The following is a 15,514-nucleotide window of genomic DNA, read 5'->3' on the forward strand; positions in this document are numbered from 1 at the left end:
ACTGCAGTCCTTTTCCTCCATCTCTCCTTCCCTTCAGGATTTTGGGCATATGTGACTGTGCACCTGGTGTATTTTTCAGGGTCTGGATCCAAGACTCAAACCACACCATTGGTCATGTGGGATCCTGCTGCCTTAACACCAGGCTTATAGAGCCAGCCCCAATTAGAAAACAAACTCCATAATCTCATGTACAATTCTTCTGTAATACATGTGCTGGCTTATAATTACTGTATGTTAAGCATTTATTTTCTGATCTTTCCACAGACAACAATTTGAAGGTTAACTTTCAGTAGACGCATTAATGTAATGCCTGTTGAAAGACCATTAGCTCAAAATAAAAAAGGATTTTTAAAATTTCTCACTGACAGAAAACATTAATTAGAATGCTTGGGAGTGAAATGTCTTAGCCAAATAGAATGCTGTGTCTATGTAAGGCTACTTGGATTCAATCTGTAAGTACTGTATCCCAAAACTGCTCCTGGCATTGTTAGTCCGGGGATTATTATTCTGACCTGCACAAATTTTGGAAATATGTGAGATTTAGGCTAAATCTCCTAGACACTGGTTCCAGAATATCCCTTGGAATTAATGATCATTTGTTTAATTCTCCTAAAAGCAGGAACTAAGAGGCTGGTTTTCTGGATTCCGATAAACTGGTGCTTCATCCTAATGGTAGGAGAGCAGTACTAATTCCTCTCAACATTAAATTCTCAGAACTCTTTCTGCATTCACTCCTTCTATACAAGGACACGATTATTTTAAATCAAACCACCTAAGCAGTGTAGGTCTTCTACTGTATGGATAAATAGCTTAATGACTGGAGGGGGAAGAGTCAGAAAAAGAATCTAGAGTGTTTCAGTTTGTAATTAGTAGTGAGATTTAGTGCAGTGACTGTCCATATAAAATTCATTAGAAACTATTTCTCACAGATCATATTAAAGACAAGAGCCAGCTCAAATATAAATAAAGTATAAAAGAAACATATAAAACAACTTTAAATATTAAATGTAAAGGCAAAACTATATAAAAAAAATATGAACTTTAGAAAAGTTTAGCGTCTAAAGTTCTGTATTTTGACTCCAAGACAAATATCCTTTAAGTCACCAGCTATATGGTGTTTAATATATCTTATAATACTATCATTTAATATATACTACAAGTGTGCAGGGATGGTGCTGGGTTCATTATGTACACAAAATCTCATTTAAACTTGACTATACACTGCAAAGAAGGTACTACTTAACAAAAGGAGAAAGGAAGTTTAAAATGTAATTACATGTAAAAAGAACCAGAGAGTGGGTTCACACAGGTCAGACCTCCAACTCTGTAACTTTTCTACAATATCACTTTGCTTTCTATAAAACTAAACATAGTCAAATCCTCATTCCTCTTTGATACTATATTTGCAAATTTGCCTACTAGCTAACATTTATGTGTAACCACAAAATCAACACTCACAGAACTTCTGCAGTTATTCAAAGACAAATATAGCACATCAAAAAACGCATACTACCAACTGAGTCAGTAAAGCGACTCTACCTTCTTGTTCCAGTTTTTATACATATAAATAAGAGTCCCTTTTGTGGTCTATTTAATGCCACTTTTTTGTTGTTGTTGTTGCTGTTATGTGCTTTTTGTTGGTGATTGCAATATTTTAAGTGACCTCTAAGAATAGCGCTGAGAAGTGCTGGCTAGTTGAAGGCTATGATGAGTGCTACAGAGAAAAACGTTAGATAAGCTTTGTACAAAAAAGCCTGATGGTGCTGTTGGCTGTAAGTTTAATGAATTAACAATATACTGGTTGTTGGAAAAGTCATGAAGCATTTTTATATAGAAAAATATAAAATAAATGTCATGACTTTTCTGACACCCCAGTACATTAAATGTCTTTAAACACAAACACACATAAAACAAGGTTATGTATTGAACAGGTGATAAGACTGTTTATGACCAGAGGCTTGAAGGAACCTAATCCTAACTTTCCCTTAGGAACAATGGCTCACTGAATTCTCTAACTCAGTGGCAGTGTTGACTTCACAGACCATAACTATGGTGAATAAGGAGAATAAACTGCAAACCAAATGAAAGCTTTTCCCCCTAAAAATATTTACATTGATACTTTAGTAAAAGATTTTCCTATAATTTCCTTCCAATTTTCCTTTTTCCTATAAAACGTCATTGTATCTGTGCAATTATCACTCATCTGTTTTAAAAAAACTAGAAATCCTTTGGTGTACCATTCCATCTAATGGGTTGTAAGTTACATGAGTTCAACTTCACTCAGAAAATGAATTAATCTCTTTTAAGAGCAATCTGGCTTTCCAGTATAAAACTGTAAAGTAGTTAAATTTCATTTATTACCAGATGTCACAGGTATTCTTTAAAGATAACTGTATTATGAGATTATGATTTTTTTAAAACCAACTTTTATATAATATGGAGAGTATGAGCAACTACAACAAAAACTTAGCATAGAAATTAGAACAATACAAATACAAATTGGAACTCTTACCTTTCTTTCCCAAGTCAGAGATTTTATTGGAAAAAAAAATTACAGTACTGAAAAATCTAAACAAGGACAATTTGGGGTTGAAAGAAAGAAAACCTGAAGGAGTCCATTGTCTTCAGTAAAATTCTGAATACAAAAAATGTAGACCAGAAAAGCAGTTCATGGCCTAATGCACGAGTTCCATGATAAACACACATATATAGTATATCTCCATCAAGTGAAACTTAATCACCTTTTTACAATTTAGAGAGGGAAGGCAGTTTTTAGTATGGTTAAGCCATGTATCATCAATACCATGAAGCTCGCCTATCAGTTGTAATAGCTTCTATAAAATACCACAGTGAGATTGCAATAAGCCTAGAAAATGGGCTACAAATCCCAGCTATGCTCAAGCAAGCAGTGAACCAAAAATAAAAATAGGTAAAACTGAACCAAGAACTAGATGGCATTCATCTAGATTCATGATTAGTAAGGCAAAGTTCACAGGCCAAGGTTTCAAAGTGACTTATTCAGATCTAAAAGACAGTCATTATACAAAATAAAATAAAAGCACTTATGTAGTTCAGATAAAAACCAAGACTTTTCATTCCAAAGACATAGCACACAAAAGCTTACTTAAAATTACCAAACACCACATTATCATTATACCTTTAAATATCACTTTAAATATGCAAAGGAAAAGAAACTCGAAGTTGCACTTCCTCATTTTTAATCTCCTCAGTTTAGACAAACAATCGAAAAGGAGACATTATATATTTCTGCTTAATATATTTGGTGGCTTCTTTCAGACTATATTAACTTCAGGTAAATGCAATTTCAACTTCAAGTTTCTTTTCCAATCATATTTGTTAGCCATTAAATGCTCAATTAACAATCCATACAATAATATAAAAATACACATATTAAATCACATTGTTTTAATCAATTATTGCAACTTAATAAAAATATTAATCATTTTAATATAATCATTTTGAAGAACTCACATGGCCTGAACTTAGTGTAATGTCTAAATTACACCATCAATAGAACTGCTACATTTTCCCCCCAGCTTGGTGAAAATGAGCTCATGCAAGTATTTTTGACACTCACAGTGACACATGTGGTCGGCCACTCTAAGGATGTACAAGCAACACTCACTTTCAAACATGACAATATGATTCAGAGTCACATAGTATTTGTTAAACCAGCTTTCACATGATTTCATTAAGCTCAAAGACAACATAATAATTTTGACGTGTTTCAGGTATCAGACAAAGCAGGTATTTCAAAAGATAAGAGTAAATGATTTTACTAGTGCAGACTAGTTACCACCATAGATAATTGAGAAGTAAGATGATTTGTGCATTACAATGAAAACTATACTATATAATACATTGAGGTTGCAATACAGAGCAGATTATCCAAGTGGAAAGGAAACTGAACAAAATACAAACTCCAGCAAAGATGATCAACCCTACCTACTACTCAGCTTAGCCCTTGTTAAAATACCCTGAGTAAAATGCAAATATTTTAAATAATGCTGGTTATATAAGACTTCTCTAAAAATGAACCATAAGTGTCAATGCATCACGTTTTTTATTTACAACAGTCAAGTAAAAATTCTTAACCAATCACAATATAAACATGAAGGAATACTTAGGTTAGAATTGGAAGTTTTAAATTTTCTAGCTTTTCTTAGCATGTTGGCAAAGCAAGTAATACACAAATTGATTTGATATAAAAAATCATAAGAGGAAAATATATAAAATTTACAGTAGTTTCTGTCCACCCTGGGCCAACCTAGTTTCCTAGAAAGCCTCCCCAGTCAGTTCACTTCTGACTAAAAGGAAGAATACCAGTCCTCCAGCAAAAACAGCCCCATCTTTTCATCAAAGAGGCTCTCACTTCAATGATATTCCTCCAGGGAAGAGGACAGGAGCCAGGTTCCCTCGAATGCCATTCCCCAGATGATCAAAACGTAACTAATTTATTAGCATTAGAAGATTTGGTTTATAGGGGAATCTCACTGGTCCAGTTTGTAGCCTACAAAAAAATGGATTATTTTTAAGTATAACATTAGAATATGAATAAAGGATGAGGATGTGGCTTATTATTCCATAGAAATGGAAACATTTCCAAACATGACAATTCAACAAAAAAAGCATGCCTACCATTGAAGCTGGAGTCGCTCCAGATTTTTTAATATTCTTTGAAGGCATTCCATGAAGGCGACTGAGTCTAGCTTGGAAACCTGGAAAATCAAAGTACTCAATTTAGGTGATTCTATGATCACTGGAGCATAGGAGAAGATCCTATCACTGGAGAATTAAGAATAAGTTGGTAGTGGGGATAAACATCCTACTACTGGGGAAAAAGCAAAACTCACAGTTAAAAGAAAAGAAATAATGCCTAGCTGGTTACTAATGCAGTCAACATTTTAACTATCCAGTTTTAAGTACTACAATATATCCTGGACGCTTCTTTTCTTCCAGTTCACCCTCCTCTCATTTCAGCATTTCCATGAGGGGCCCAACAAGAAAGCAAGTCAAGTTTTCTACTTGAAAGGAAAATAAATGTCATAACTGAATTAGTGGACGTGTTTCTCTCTGATATCTTGTGTTTAATCTTTTTACTGTCTGCTTTAGCCTATGCTCTCAATGAATATTCCTAGATTAGACTTAAATCCAGTGTCGCACCAGTTACATAGTGCTACTGACCTCTTCTCCCCGGATGCGACATAAGGGGGAAAGAACCAGTTAAAATACTTTCAAAAACAGGATCTGGTAAGTTTTTGTCTAGCTCAGTAGGATCTTCTTTTTCCCACCAGGGCACGACTCCAGTGATACCACATGCTCCACCCGATTCTTTTTCGTAGAACCAGTCGCTCTGCTCATCGTCACCTGTGCAAATACAAACCACCCCCCCGCACACACAGAGATTAGGTTCTGTCATCTGAATATACAACTAAAAATATACAAGATAGCAGTGGAGTGTAAATGTCAGAATACAACGTTAACTTTTAACATTAAGTATGTAGTACTGTAGTACTTGGACTAAATTTCTAGTGGAACTATGTCCAAGAACTGCACTGAACATACTTATACTACACAATTATTTTCTATTTACCTACTTTTCAAGTTTATCCTATTTTTCAAACTTAACTTAGGGTCCTATATTTTATAAGTCAACTGACACACAATTTATAACAGAAAACTTTTTACTGTATACCACAGTTTGCTTAAGAAATGGATTTCAGTTATTATCCTTTCCACATTAAGAAAAAACAAACCTTAATTTCCTACCAGGAATTAAAAGATATAAAACTGTGGAACCCATTTTTTACAGCTGATAATGGTACATAATTAGCTTAATTTCATGATTTGTATGGAGTATAAAAGGGGATACAATCGTGAACAGATGTGTCTAAATGAAATTAATCCAATTAAGTTCATTAAGAAATAGTTTTGAAAAAGATGATTTTAAATGAAAAGTGACAATACAACAGAGTTTATGAAGAAACTGTATTGGATTACAATAGCAGGATGTATACACACACACACACACACACACACACACACACACATTTTATTTCACAGAGTTTAACCTGTTGTTTTTTTATTTAATTTAAATATATAAGCATATTTTTAAAAGATAATACTACCCAGTAATTCTGACTTTTGGGAACATCCATGAATATATCTATGAGATAGTGAATACTCAATTTAAAATTCCATATGAAATGTGCTCTTGGAGAAAAATCAGTTAATTTTGTTACTTTAAAAAAAGGAATTATAAAGAGCTATATAAAGAGACACAGGCTTGCCAATGGCCTGGTGGTAAAGGCAGCTGGATCCCACACAGAGAGACTGAGGCAGGACAATTACAAGTTCGACAATGGCCTGAAATGTGTAGGGAGACCCTGTCTAGAAAGGAGCTGGGTGGGTGGTGTGCACCTGTAGTCCCAGTAGGGGACTGGCACAGGAAGATTGAGTTATTGGAAAATTCTCTCGAGACAAGAGAAAGAAGAGGAAAGAAGGAAAGAGAAAATGATTTTTATGTGAAACAGCGATATTTCAAATTAAAAGTACAAAAATAAGTCATTTGGAAAACTGGAGTTACAAGCCTGTTTCAATTGAGGAATTAGAAAATTTATCATTTTTTAAAAGCAGCATTCACAGCACTTAAATATCAGTACTTATACTGGAAGTTTCAATTTCATAGATTGGGTTAAACAAGAAAAAACACGGACTTACTTAAAATTGACTAGCCCAGATTTTACAGCACACTGAGAAAACGGTATCATAGAAAACTAAACTTATGGGACCAGCAGTTAGCATAATGGCTATGTCGCTGGACTCCCACGTAGTCAACCGTGGTTTGCATCCTGGACCCAGTGGCTTTAATCTCATGTTGGGCACGTGTGCGTGCGTGCCCAAGATCCCGAGAGGAGAATAGAGGAGAAGGGATTGCGGCGTGGCCATCCCCCATAGAGGGGGGGGGGAGTTCTCGCTTTCTGTCGTCTCTCTCTGTCTGGGGAGCGCACGCGCCCTATAGCAAAATCCTCTCCAAGAAAAAAAGAAAACTAAAGTTATTTTATTTTTGATGTGATATACAACTTAATTCTTAAAAGCCAACTCAAATTGCTATTGATTAAGAACTTGAGTTCTGAAGTCAGACAACCCAGTCAGAATTCTAGTGTTCTGTAACATTAGGGAAGTTATTTCAACTCTATTAATATAAATTTCTTCATTTAAAGAAACTGGGCGCACATAGAATTGTTTTTAAGAATAAATAAGAAGATAAAGTAAATTGAATGCAAAGAAAAGTACCAACATGAAATACCGTACACTCTCAATACATGCTAGCATTTTACTCTATACCACTCAATGCATTTCAAAGATTGATAGGTTATCACTTTTCAAAAACTGATAGGTTATCAAAAAGTTAATTATTTTTATTTAACTTCAATTATTATTATTATTATTTAATCTGACCAGAGAGTGATACAGAGATAGGGAAAGTGGGAAAGCAAGCTGCCAGGTTCGGGATTTGAACCATAGTCAGCCATGTGGGAGTCTAGTGCCTTTAACTACCTGGTCCCGTCAGCCCCTCAAAAAATTATGTTTGACAAAAGTTTTTAATTTCATTTCACTAGGAATGGCAACATTTATAACATAAACTTGGACAAATATTTATACCTTAAAGAGACTTTAGATAGACTCTCAAGGTAGTTAACCCAGTTTTTCACCTTGAGAGTCTAAGTTCAGCAAAAACCCAATTTTAAAAAGTCTATAGTCTTTAAGAAGTTAGGACCTAGTTGGGGAAAATGGTTTATAAGTAAGCAAAAAAGAAAAAGATCACTTCATTCGTGCTACTCCTATTGCTAAGAGGATGAATAAAACAAGAAAGAAAAGTGTTGGCAGCTGTTATTTTGTCCTTTTGGTTTCACAACATCATTGATACTTTGTAATTACTGGGTCATCAGGAAAATCACAACACATTTTTGCATCGAAAAACAAAGAAAAAAATATATCATGACTTTCCCAACGACCTAATAAAACAACAAATGTATTATTTTTCCCCTTAGAACTTATTGTCTTCCTCTAGTATATTCTTAAGGAAAAAAAAAAAAGGGTTAAGTATTTGTACGTATTAGGTTAATTTCAGGATTTGCATGGAGGGTGAAAGGAGAACAATCATAAGCAGATGTGACTAAATGAAATTAATCCGATTAAGGATTAATCTTACCCTCTTACCAAGGTTTTCTTATTATTCATAGCTTTAAAATACTGCCATGTTAAAGTGTGAAAAGCTTCAGGAAGTTTCAAAGAAGGAAAACATCTAAGTTGTAAGACATTTCTGTTTAACAGTTTACAATATTGAATTTATGAAAATCATCTAATTACTTACAAACGGGATAGGATGAATAAATGTCACAGCTGAATAAAAATGACAAATGACTTGCAAATCCACTTTATGAATGCTTAAACAGTTTTAAATACATTTGGAATCAGGTGGGGAATAAAAACCAGTGCCTTGTGAACTTGCTAAAGGAGACAAAATAGAAAAGGCTGAGGGACGTAACGCTTTCTCAAGGAAGATGATCCTTGCTTAATATTATTAGCTCCACATACGAGCTTTTGGAGATAATCGATTACTTTAGGTCACGAAGACAGGGCACCCTCTATAGCATGTAAAAATCTGGCTACAATACTAAATCCTAGTTTACTAAGTTGTGTGAGCAGGGTAAATGAAGGCAGTTACTGCTTATGAAATAACCAGTAATAAGCACAACTTTAAAACAAAGATGTTTTTCCAAGAGAGGATAAAAACAGCATTTCAGTACCTTGTCTTCCCTCATCATTGGTAAACAAACCAGCATCAGTGCTGCTGAGACTGCTGGAATCACTGTAACAAGGAAAAAGAAAGAAACAGATCAAAAAGAACAACTGATCTCTCAGTCGTAAGATTTTAAAGAAACATGGCAGCTCAGAGATGGAACTTAAGCCTGACCAAGATCTAAAAGAAAATAAGATGATTTTTTTTAATCAAACTGCAAATATCCTGGTTCCATTAACTACTGAGCATATTATTTTTGGCACATAAAACCACAGGAATCTAATGGGACCCTGACAGTAAGCCAGATGTGACTGCTATGAGGTGCTGACACAATTGATGCATTTTATTATCTGCTTTCATCAAATGCTCACTGCTCCTTTCTGATGCCGAGCAATTCGGCTTGAGCCTGGAACACCACTGCTCAATAAAATGGGAAAAGTCTCAATCAAAAGCAGGCCAAGCCTTTCTTCAGCACATGAAATACAAGGGCCTGGGATGAAACTACTTTTCATAACCACATTTGCAAATATTCTGGAAAAGATATTACTTAAAAATTCACAACAACTCTTATTACTTCGCAGGGAAGAAGAAAGTTTACAATGGTGACAATCCACTAAATCAAAGTTAAGGTCATTATGGAAAAAAAAGAATTTTTACCAATTTTGAGCAGGAGGTGTACAAAAATAACACATGCTCGCCTTCCTTTCCATAGCAGTTCAGCAGTATGATACACAGTAAAATTCAACATACAAATGAAAACAAATAACAGATATTTGACTAACATGAGCAAACTATCACTGTTAGCTTTAAAAGAGGCAATGTTTATATAATAGTCTGCTTACTTGAAAAGACCCCAAGAACAAGGGTATATAATGAAAAGTTTGGCTTACTGAGAAATTTGAATGATGGTCTTTAGAAGTTTTAAACTATTTTCTTTATACTATAATTCTTATTTTTAACCAATCAAGAAATGGCCCACGGTGATTTCGTTTTAAATTAAAATAATTTTCCATTAACATGTAGAACTCTGCAGACTGACTTATTAGAAAACAATTTCACAACCAACGGGGCTTAAAATATCAATATTTAAATTGAGAAGTTTAAGGTCAAAATTTTAGATGAGATCTAATCTACATACATTTTCAGAATATAAAACATTTTCAGCTTTTGCTTGATTTTTAATAATAAGTATTAAAGAAAAAAGGAATTTATTAAGAAGCACAATCTCCCAAGTTCTAAAATAGAACTTCTTTAATTTTCATCAAATTAAGTGAATGGATAAAATTTCCTATATCACACATGAATAATGAAAGAACATGGTATTTTCTAAGAGCATCATATCTGTTATTTTCTTATTTACTATATGCTCTCCAATGCATAATGATGTTATAAATACATTTGAGAAACTTTATCTTTGTTATTCACCTATCCAAACTGCTATTGATTTTTCCCTCTTTTTCCCTTCCTTGTTTGTCCTCATCAACACAACTCAAATGAACACCTTATACATTTCTCAGGTCATAATTCCTCTTCTGAAATCCCTAAGAAGAAATATTTTTTAAAATTCAGGATTATTCAAATTTTAGAAAAGTACATGCTATGTACTAAAATGCTTCAGAGGAGTCTGTGATAGCACTTAATATATTAATATGCTTTTTCAATTAAATGAATGAATATCCACAGTAAATACAAGTAGGTTTAAGTCTGGCCACAAATACATTATTGGGTCATTGGAAAAGTCATGATGTATTTTTGGTTTTCTATGTAAAAATGTGTGATGACTTTTCTGACAACCCAATAGTTTTGCACGGCTTTCCAGAATTTAGATTTGCAGATAAAAGATTGTGACTCAATGTACTGCTCTTTTTTTTTTTTTTTTTGGTACAATTATCTTCTGAGTTCAGATTTATCCTCCTTCTTTAATCTATTCTATATATAACCAGGTCCATCTTTTCAAACAATAACTGGTTGAATAAAAGTAATGTGATCTCCTAGAACAGAAAAAGTACATTAGACCAGAGTGGCGTGGTGGTTAGGGCAGCTAGATCTCACATGGCCAATAGTGCAGATCAAGTCCTGAACCTAGTGGCTTGAGGAAAAACGCTGCACGAGTTTGCATGTGTGCCCCAAGTCCCAAGGAGAGAATGGAAGAGGGGACTGCAACATGGTCAGCCCCCCTGAGGTGGGCTTTCTCACTTTCTCTCTCTCTGTCTCTGTCCAGTGAGCATGTGTACCCTACACCAAATTTCAACAAAATTTTTAAAAAGTAAAAGAAAAAGGACATTAAATAAAAGCAAAAAGAAGTTTTAATAAAGTATGGACTGTATTTTTAAACATGTATCAGGATTGTTTTGTTGATTTTTGACAGCTTGTGCATAGTAATACGAAATATTACAAAAGGGGAAACTAGGTGAGAGGTATGAAAAAACCTGATTAATACTAACTCTCTGAAATCTCTGAAACTTTTCTGTAAATTTAAAACTATTCCAAAAGAAAAAAATTGGGACCAACAGATGGTGTAATAGTTACGTCAGTGGACTCCCACATGGCCAACCACGGTTCGAGTCTTGGACCTGGAGGCTTAAAACTCACACTGGGAGTGTCTGTGTGCATGCCTGAAATCCTGAGAGGAGAATGGAGCGGGAGAAAGGACTGTGGTGTGGCCATCTCCCTGGTGGGTGGTTTCTCGCTTTCTGTCTCACTGTCTCGCTAACCCAGGCACCCTATAGCAATAATCTCTCCAAAAAAATTATAATATACACACATACATAAACACATAGAAGTGTTCTATCTGAAACTACTTCCCCACGTGTTAGGTTAAATTTAGATTCCAAGGCTTTCTATGGGTACATCGTCATCTAAATTCTTCTCATCTCCATCTCTAGTCTTCTTGTTTATGTTCTTCCTCCAAATATGCCTGTTTCCTCTCTCTTCCCACCACCTACCTACTCTCTTAAAGTGACATGGAAATCAGAATTCCCTAAGACCGGCTCTTAGTTCTTAATAATCCTTGTCCTACTTTGAGGTATTTTTTTTACAGATGTACACGTTCCTCTATTTAAATTTCACTTCACTGATAGCCAGTCGGTTGCTCTATGTACATCTTGTACTTGCTACTATACTCAATAAATCAGAATAAGTAAGGCTTTTCATTTCCAACAGCTGATGGTCATTATGGCTTATCTCCGAGGGCATCTTTCCATCCCTACTATTTTTGGCATGACTTTAATAGTACAATATTCAGAAGACAATGTATTCCATGACTTTTTGTCAAATAAATGTATGCATAGGAATACCAATCCCTTGTCCCAGTCTGTTCCCTCATTTTTTTTGTTTTTAAGAGAGATTTTGGCTATTGAACGCATGCGCTCGTAGGAGAGACAAAGAGACAGAAAGCAAGAAATCGCACCCCCAGAGGGGATGGCCACACTGCAATCCCTTCTCCTACATTTTCCTCTTGGGACTTTGGACATACAAACACATGTACCTGGCATGAGTTTCAAGCAGATGGGTCTGGAACTCGAACTGCAATCCACCATGTAAGTGTCCAGCAGCATAACCATTAGGCCATCTGCTGGTCCTGTTGCCTAAATTTTTAGTGACTGCAACCTGGGCAATGTGTAAGAGTCTTCTTTCTCAATCAGCCTCCCATTGATTCCAACTTAAAACTGCTCTCAAACTTCTTTTTCCCCCTTTACTGTCACAGCCATAATTCACCTTCCACTTAAGGATAAGCTGACAGTCAATCAAATGTAAAGAAACACTGCTGGCAAAATCATGTTATCTTAATAAAATGTAAACGTAATTGAATTTCTTCACTGCTAAAAGTTTCTCACTGGCTTCCCACTGCCTGCACAGTGAAATCCAAACTGCTCACTAAAACACATAGGCTTTCAAGAAATGCCTATTGTCGCCTCGGCTCCCCCTTTACTGTCTGGTAATAATGATATGGAGCTACATATTTTTCCTCAAATACACAACACTCCTTTCACAACCCATATCTGGGTACAAGTTCTTTCCTCTTCACTCCCTAAATTTCTGAATAAATCTTGGTTCTTGCTTTTAAAGCATAGCTTCTTTTGGAAGTCTTCTATTAGTACCTTCAGCTCAGCACATTTCATATTCATCATTTGCCTGTCTGCTAATTCCAGATTAAGAGGATGCTGCATTATTAATTCAGATGCCATCAGTGATGGTACGTAGTCGTTAATCAAATGTTTGTTAAATGTGACCTATACACACACAGAACAGAGAGTGAAGTTGTTCTTAGTTACAAACCAGCTGTAAGGATAATACATAGCGTTTTAGTAAGAAAGCTCTGGAAGTAGTCTTAAAAAGATCACTCATCTTGTTAGGAAAACAACTTAAATATTTAGCGATCTTCCCCAAAATAAATTTCCTTCTAGTTCTTAGAGGCAACAGAAAATAATTACATAGATAAATTTAAAATCAGGAAAAAAAAAATTTAATGTATTCAAAAGTGAAAAAAACATCCTTTTTGAAACTTTGTACCTGATTGTTGACTGCTGGGTAGCCTGATTATACCTAGCAGATACTCAAATAATTTTTACAATGAAAATAAATGAATGATGGGGGTTTCATCTCATTTCCGTTCCAGGGTAGATATCCTAAGAAGCAGATCAATAAAAGGGAGACAAAAAATAAAAATAAAAATAAAAAAAAGGAGGGGCTTACTTGCACAATCAATCCAGAAAACAGGTAATCTAGTTGTGAATAATCCAGAAGTAAGTGTGCTATCTCACTGCCACACACTCTCCCTCCTAGCAATTGAGCACGAGAATTACTTTCAAGTCAGATTGAGTAGTCCTTGGTCACGATGATCCAATATTAGTGAACAAACCATTCTTATTTCTGTATAAAGATGACAACTTTCTTGGGGGTGGGGGTCAGATACCATGAACTTTTCAAAGCCTTCTCAAACCAATTTTTAAACTTAAGTAAATTTCACTTCTTTAGAAAAGTTACATGAAAAACTCACCATGTCTAGTAAAACATTCAATAAACTCTTACGAAGTCCTACTCATATCTATAATCATATTTATAAGCAAAGAAAAGATTTAGAACTATAATTCACAATCCAAAGGATTACAATGACCCCAACCCTACCAATTAAAAATCAAATACATTTTCCCAAACTATATTTAAAGAATGGTTTTCCTGGCTCATAGTTTGGCATTTAGTTTTAAGGATACACACCCAAAAGGACAAACAATGTAAACATCGTTTCATTTTCTGCAAGTAGCATCAGTTCTGTATAAAAGAAAAATGATTACTTACCTTTTAATGCCATCAAAATAGCACTTAACAATTATTATTATTGTATACCTGCTTCCTAGAATGGGCAGTTTAGAGTAACTGCCAAAGTATCATTGCTTCTCTCATTTGTCTAATGACAAAATCAGGTGTTTCTAGACTATAACTGGGGCTGTACAATTTATAAGTGATCAGAATTCCTAGCAAGCTACAGACTTTTAAAAATGTCAAGCCACACACATGTCAGAGTAGCATAAACTTGCGATCCTCAGGAATCAGAACAGGTTAATGAATCATGACACTCTAAAAAGCACCAAAGCTAAAGCTCTATAATTAAACAAATAAATAATTATATATCCAATTCTAAGAGTTACAAGCATGCTGTTATTGAAAAGTACAATTTTCCCACTGAAAAATCCATTTCCTTTTCTCTTTGTAGCTGAAAATTAAGTCATTATAACACAATCAAAAGACTGTGTAAATCAAATAAGCAATTTTGCTTTGTGCTAAACATCATAAATTATAGGGAAATATAACCAGAGTTAAACAGTAATATCACTATCATTATTACAATTTATAATTATTTTAAAACAGAATTAATTAAAATATAAAACACATTCAAGCACAAACACTGGAGACAAATACTCTTATTTATTTAGAGAATATAAAAGTCACCTTTCACTCATGAGCTCGTCTGAGACTTTCTGTTCTTCATACTCCATTTTATCCTTATTGGTCTGGCTTATTTCCTCGTTTTCTAAAACTACTCCTTCATCTTGGACTTTTGGTCCTGGTTTAATTACTTTCAACTTCCTTTTTTTGACTTTATTCTTGGTAAATTCTTGATATTGGTAAGCTCTATCATTGTCCATGTCCTGATCTCTACACCCTTCAGGTGGCTGGGTCATTGTCCTTTTGTTGGAGATATCCTGTGGGAGGTCGACTGCCATGCGTTTGACCTTTCTCCTCCTGCGCAGAGTTCTGTTCCCCAGGTTGTCCATGGCAAAATCAGACTCATACCATAGAGGTCTTTTCCCTCGAACGTTATTATTTAAGTTTGATGATGGTCTGCGTTTTGCCACTAACATTTGGTCATCAGAATCACTATGGTCTTTTTTATTATTATTATGGTTTTCTCTGTAGTCCTTGCTTGGTTCTTCTAAACTGGAATCAGAGCCTTCACTTACACAGTGACCAGTCTCCCAAGGGTGATGAGCATTATAAGACCTCCGTTTTCTCCCTCTTCTTTTCCTCGCCTGGCGTTTCAGAGGGCAAGATATACTTCGAGAATGGTCTCCAGTTTCAGCAAATCCTCCTCGAGCTTGCTCTGAACTCTCCTCCAAAGCTGAGACAAGATCATGAACCAGTTCCTCCATGGTTCTACTGAAATGCATACAATTATTGGGGGGGTGG

General features: G+C 34.9%; 1 protein-coding gene across 4 annotated transcripts in view; it reads right to left on the bottom strand.

Moving 5' to 3' along the window:
* GPATCH2 (G-patch domain containing 2) overlaps nucleotides 1-15,514 on the bottom strand; it is a 189,688-nt gene that overhangs the window by 163,518 nt on the left and 10,656 nt on the right. For 2 of the 4 annotated variants that reach the window (XM_027774715.1, XM_027774716.1), the window contains exons 1-4: nucleotides 14,777-15,487; nucleotides 8,835-8,896; nucleotides 5,206-5,388; nucleotides 4,660-4,739 (exon numbers count right to left, since the gene is read on the bottom strand). In XM_027774715.1, the coding sequence (XP_027630516.1) occupies nucleotides 4,660-4,739; nucleotides 5,206-5,388; nucleotides 8,835-8,896; nucleotides 14,777-15,477 (1,026 nt within the window). In that variant the 5' untranslated portion in view covers nucleotides 15,478-15,487. Of the gene's footprint in view, nucleotides 1-2,522; nucleotides 4,532-4,659; nucleotides 4,740-5,205; nucleotides 5,389-8,834; nucleotides 8,897-14,776; nucleotides 15,494-15,514 lie in introns of those variants that run through there. The other 2 variants (XM_014590652.2, XM_014590651.2) reach the window with 2 other exon arrangements.

This window comes from Tupaia chinensis, unplaced genomic scaffold, assembly GCF_000334495.1.
Source record: "Tupaia chinensis unplaced genomic scaffold, TupChi_1.0 Scaffold000473_1, whole genome shotgun sequence".
Taxonomy (NCBI): domain Eukaryota; kingdom Metazoa; phylum Chordata; class Mammalia; order Scandentia; family Tupaiidae; genus Tupaia; species Tupaia belangeri.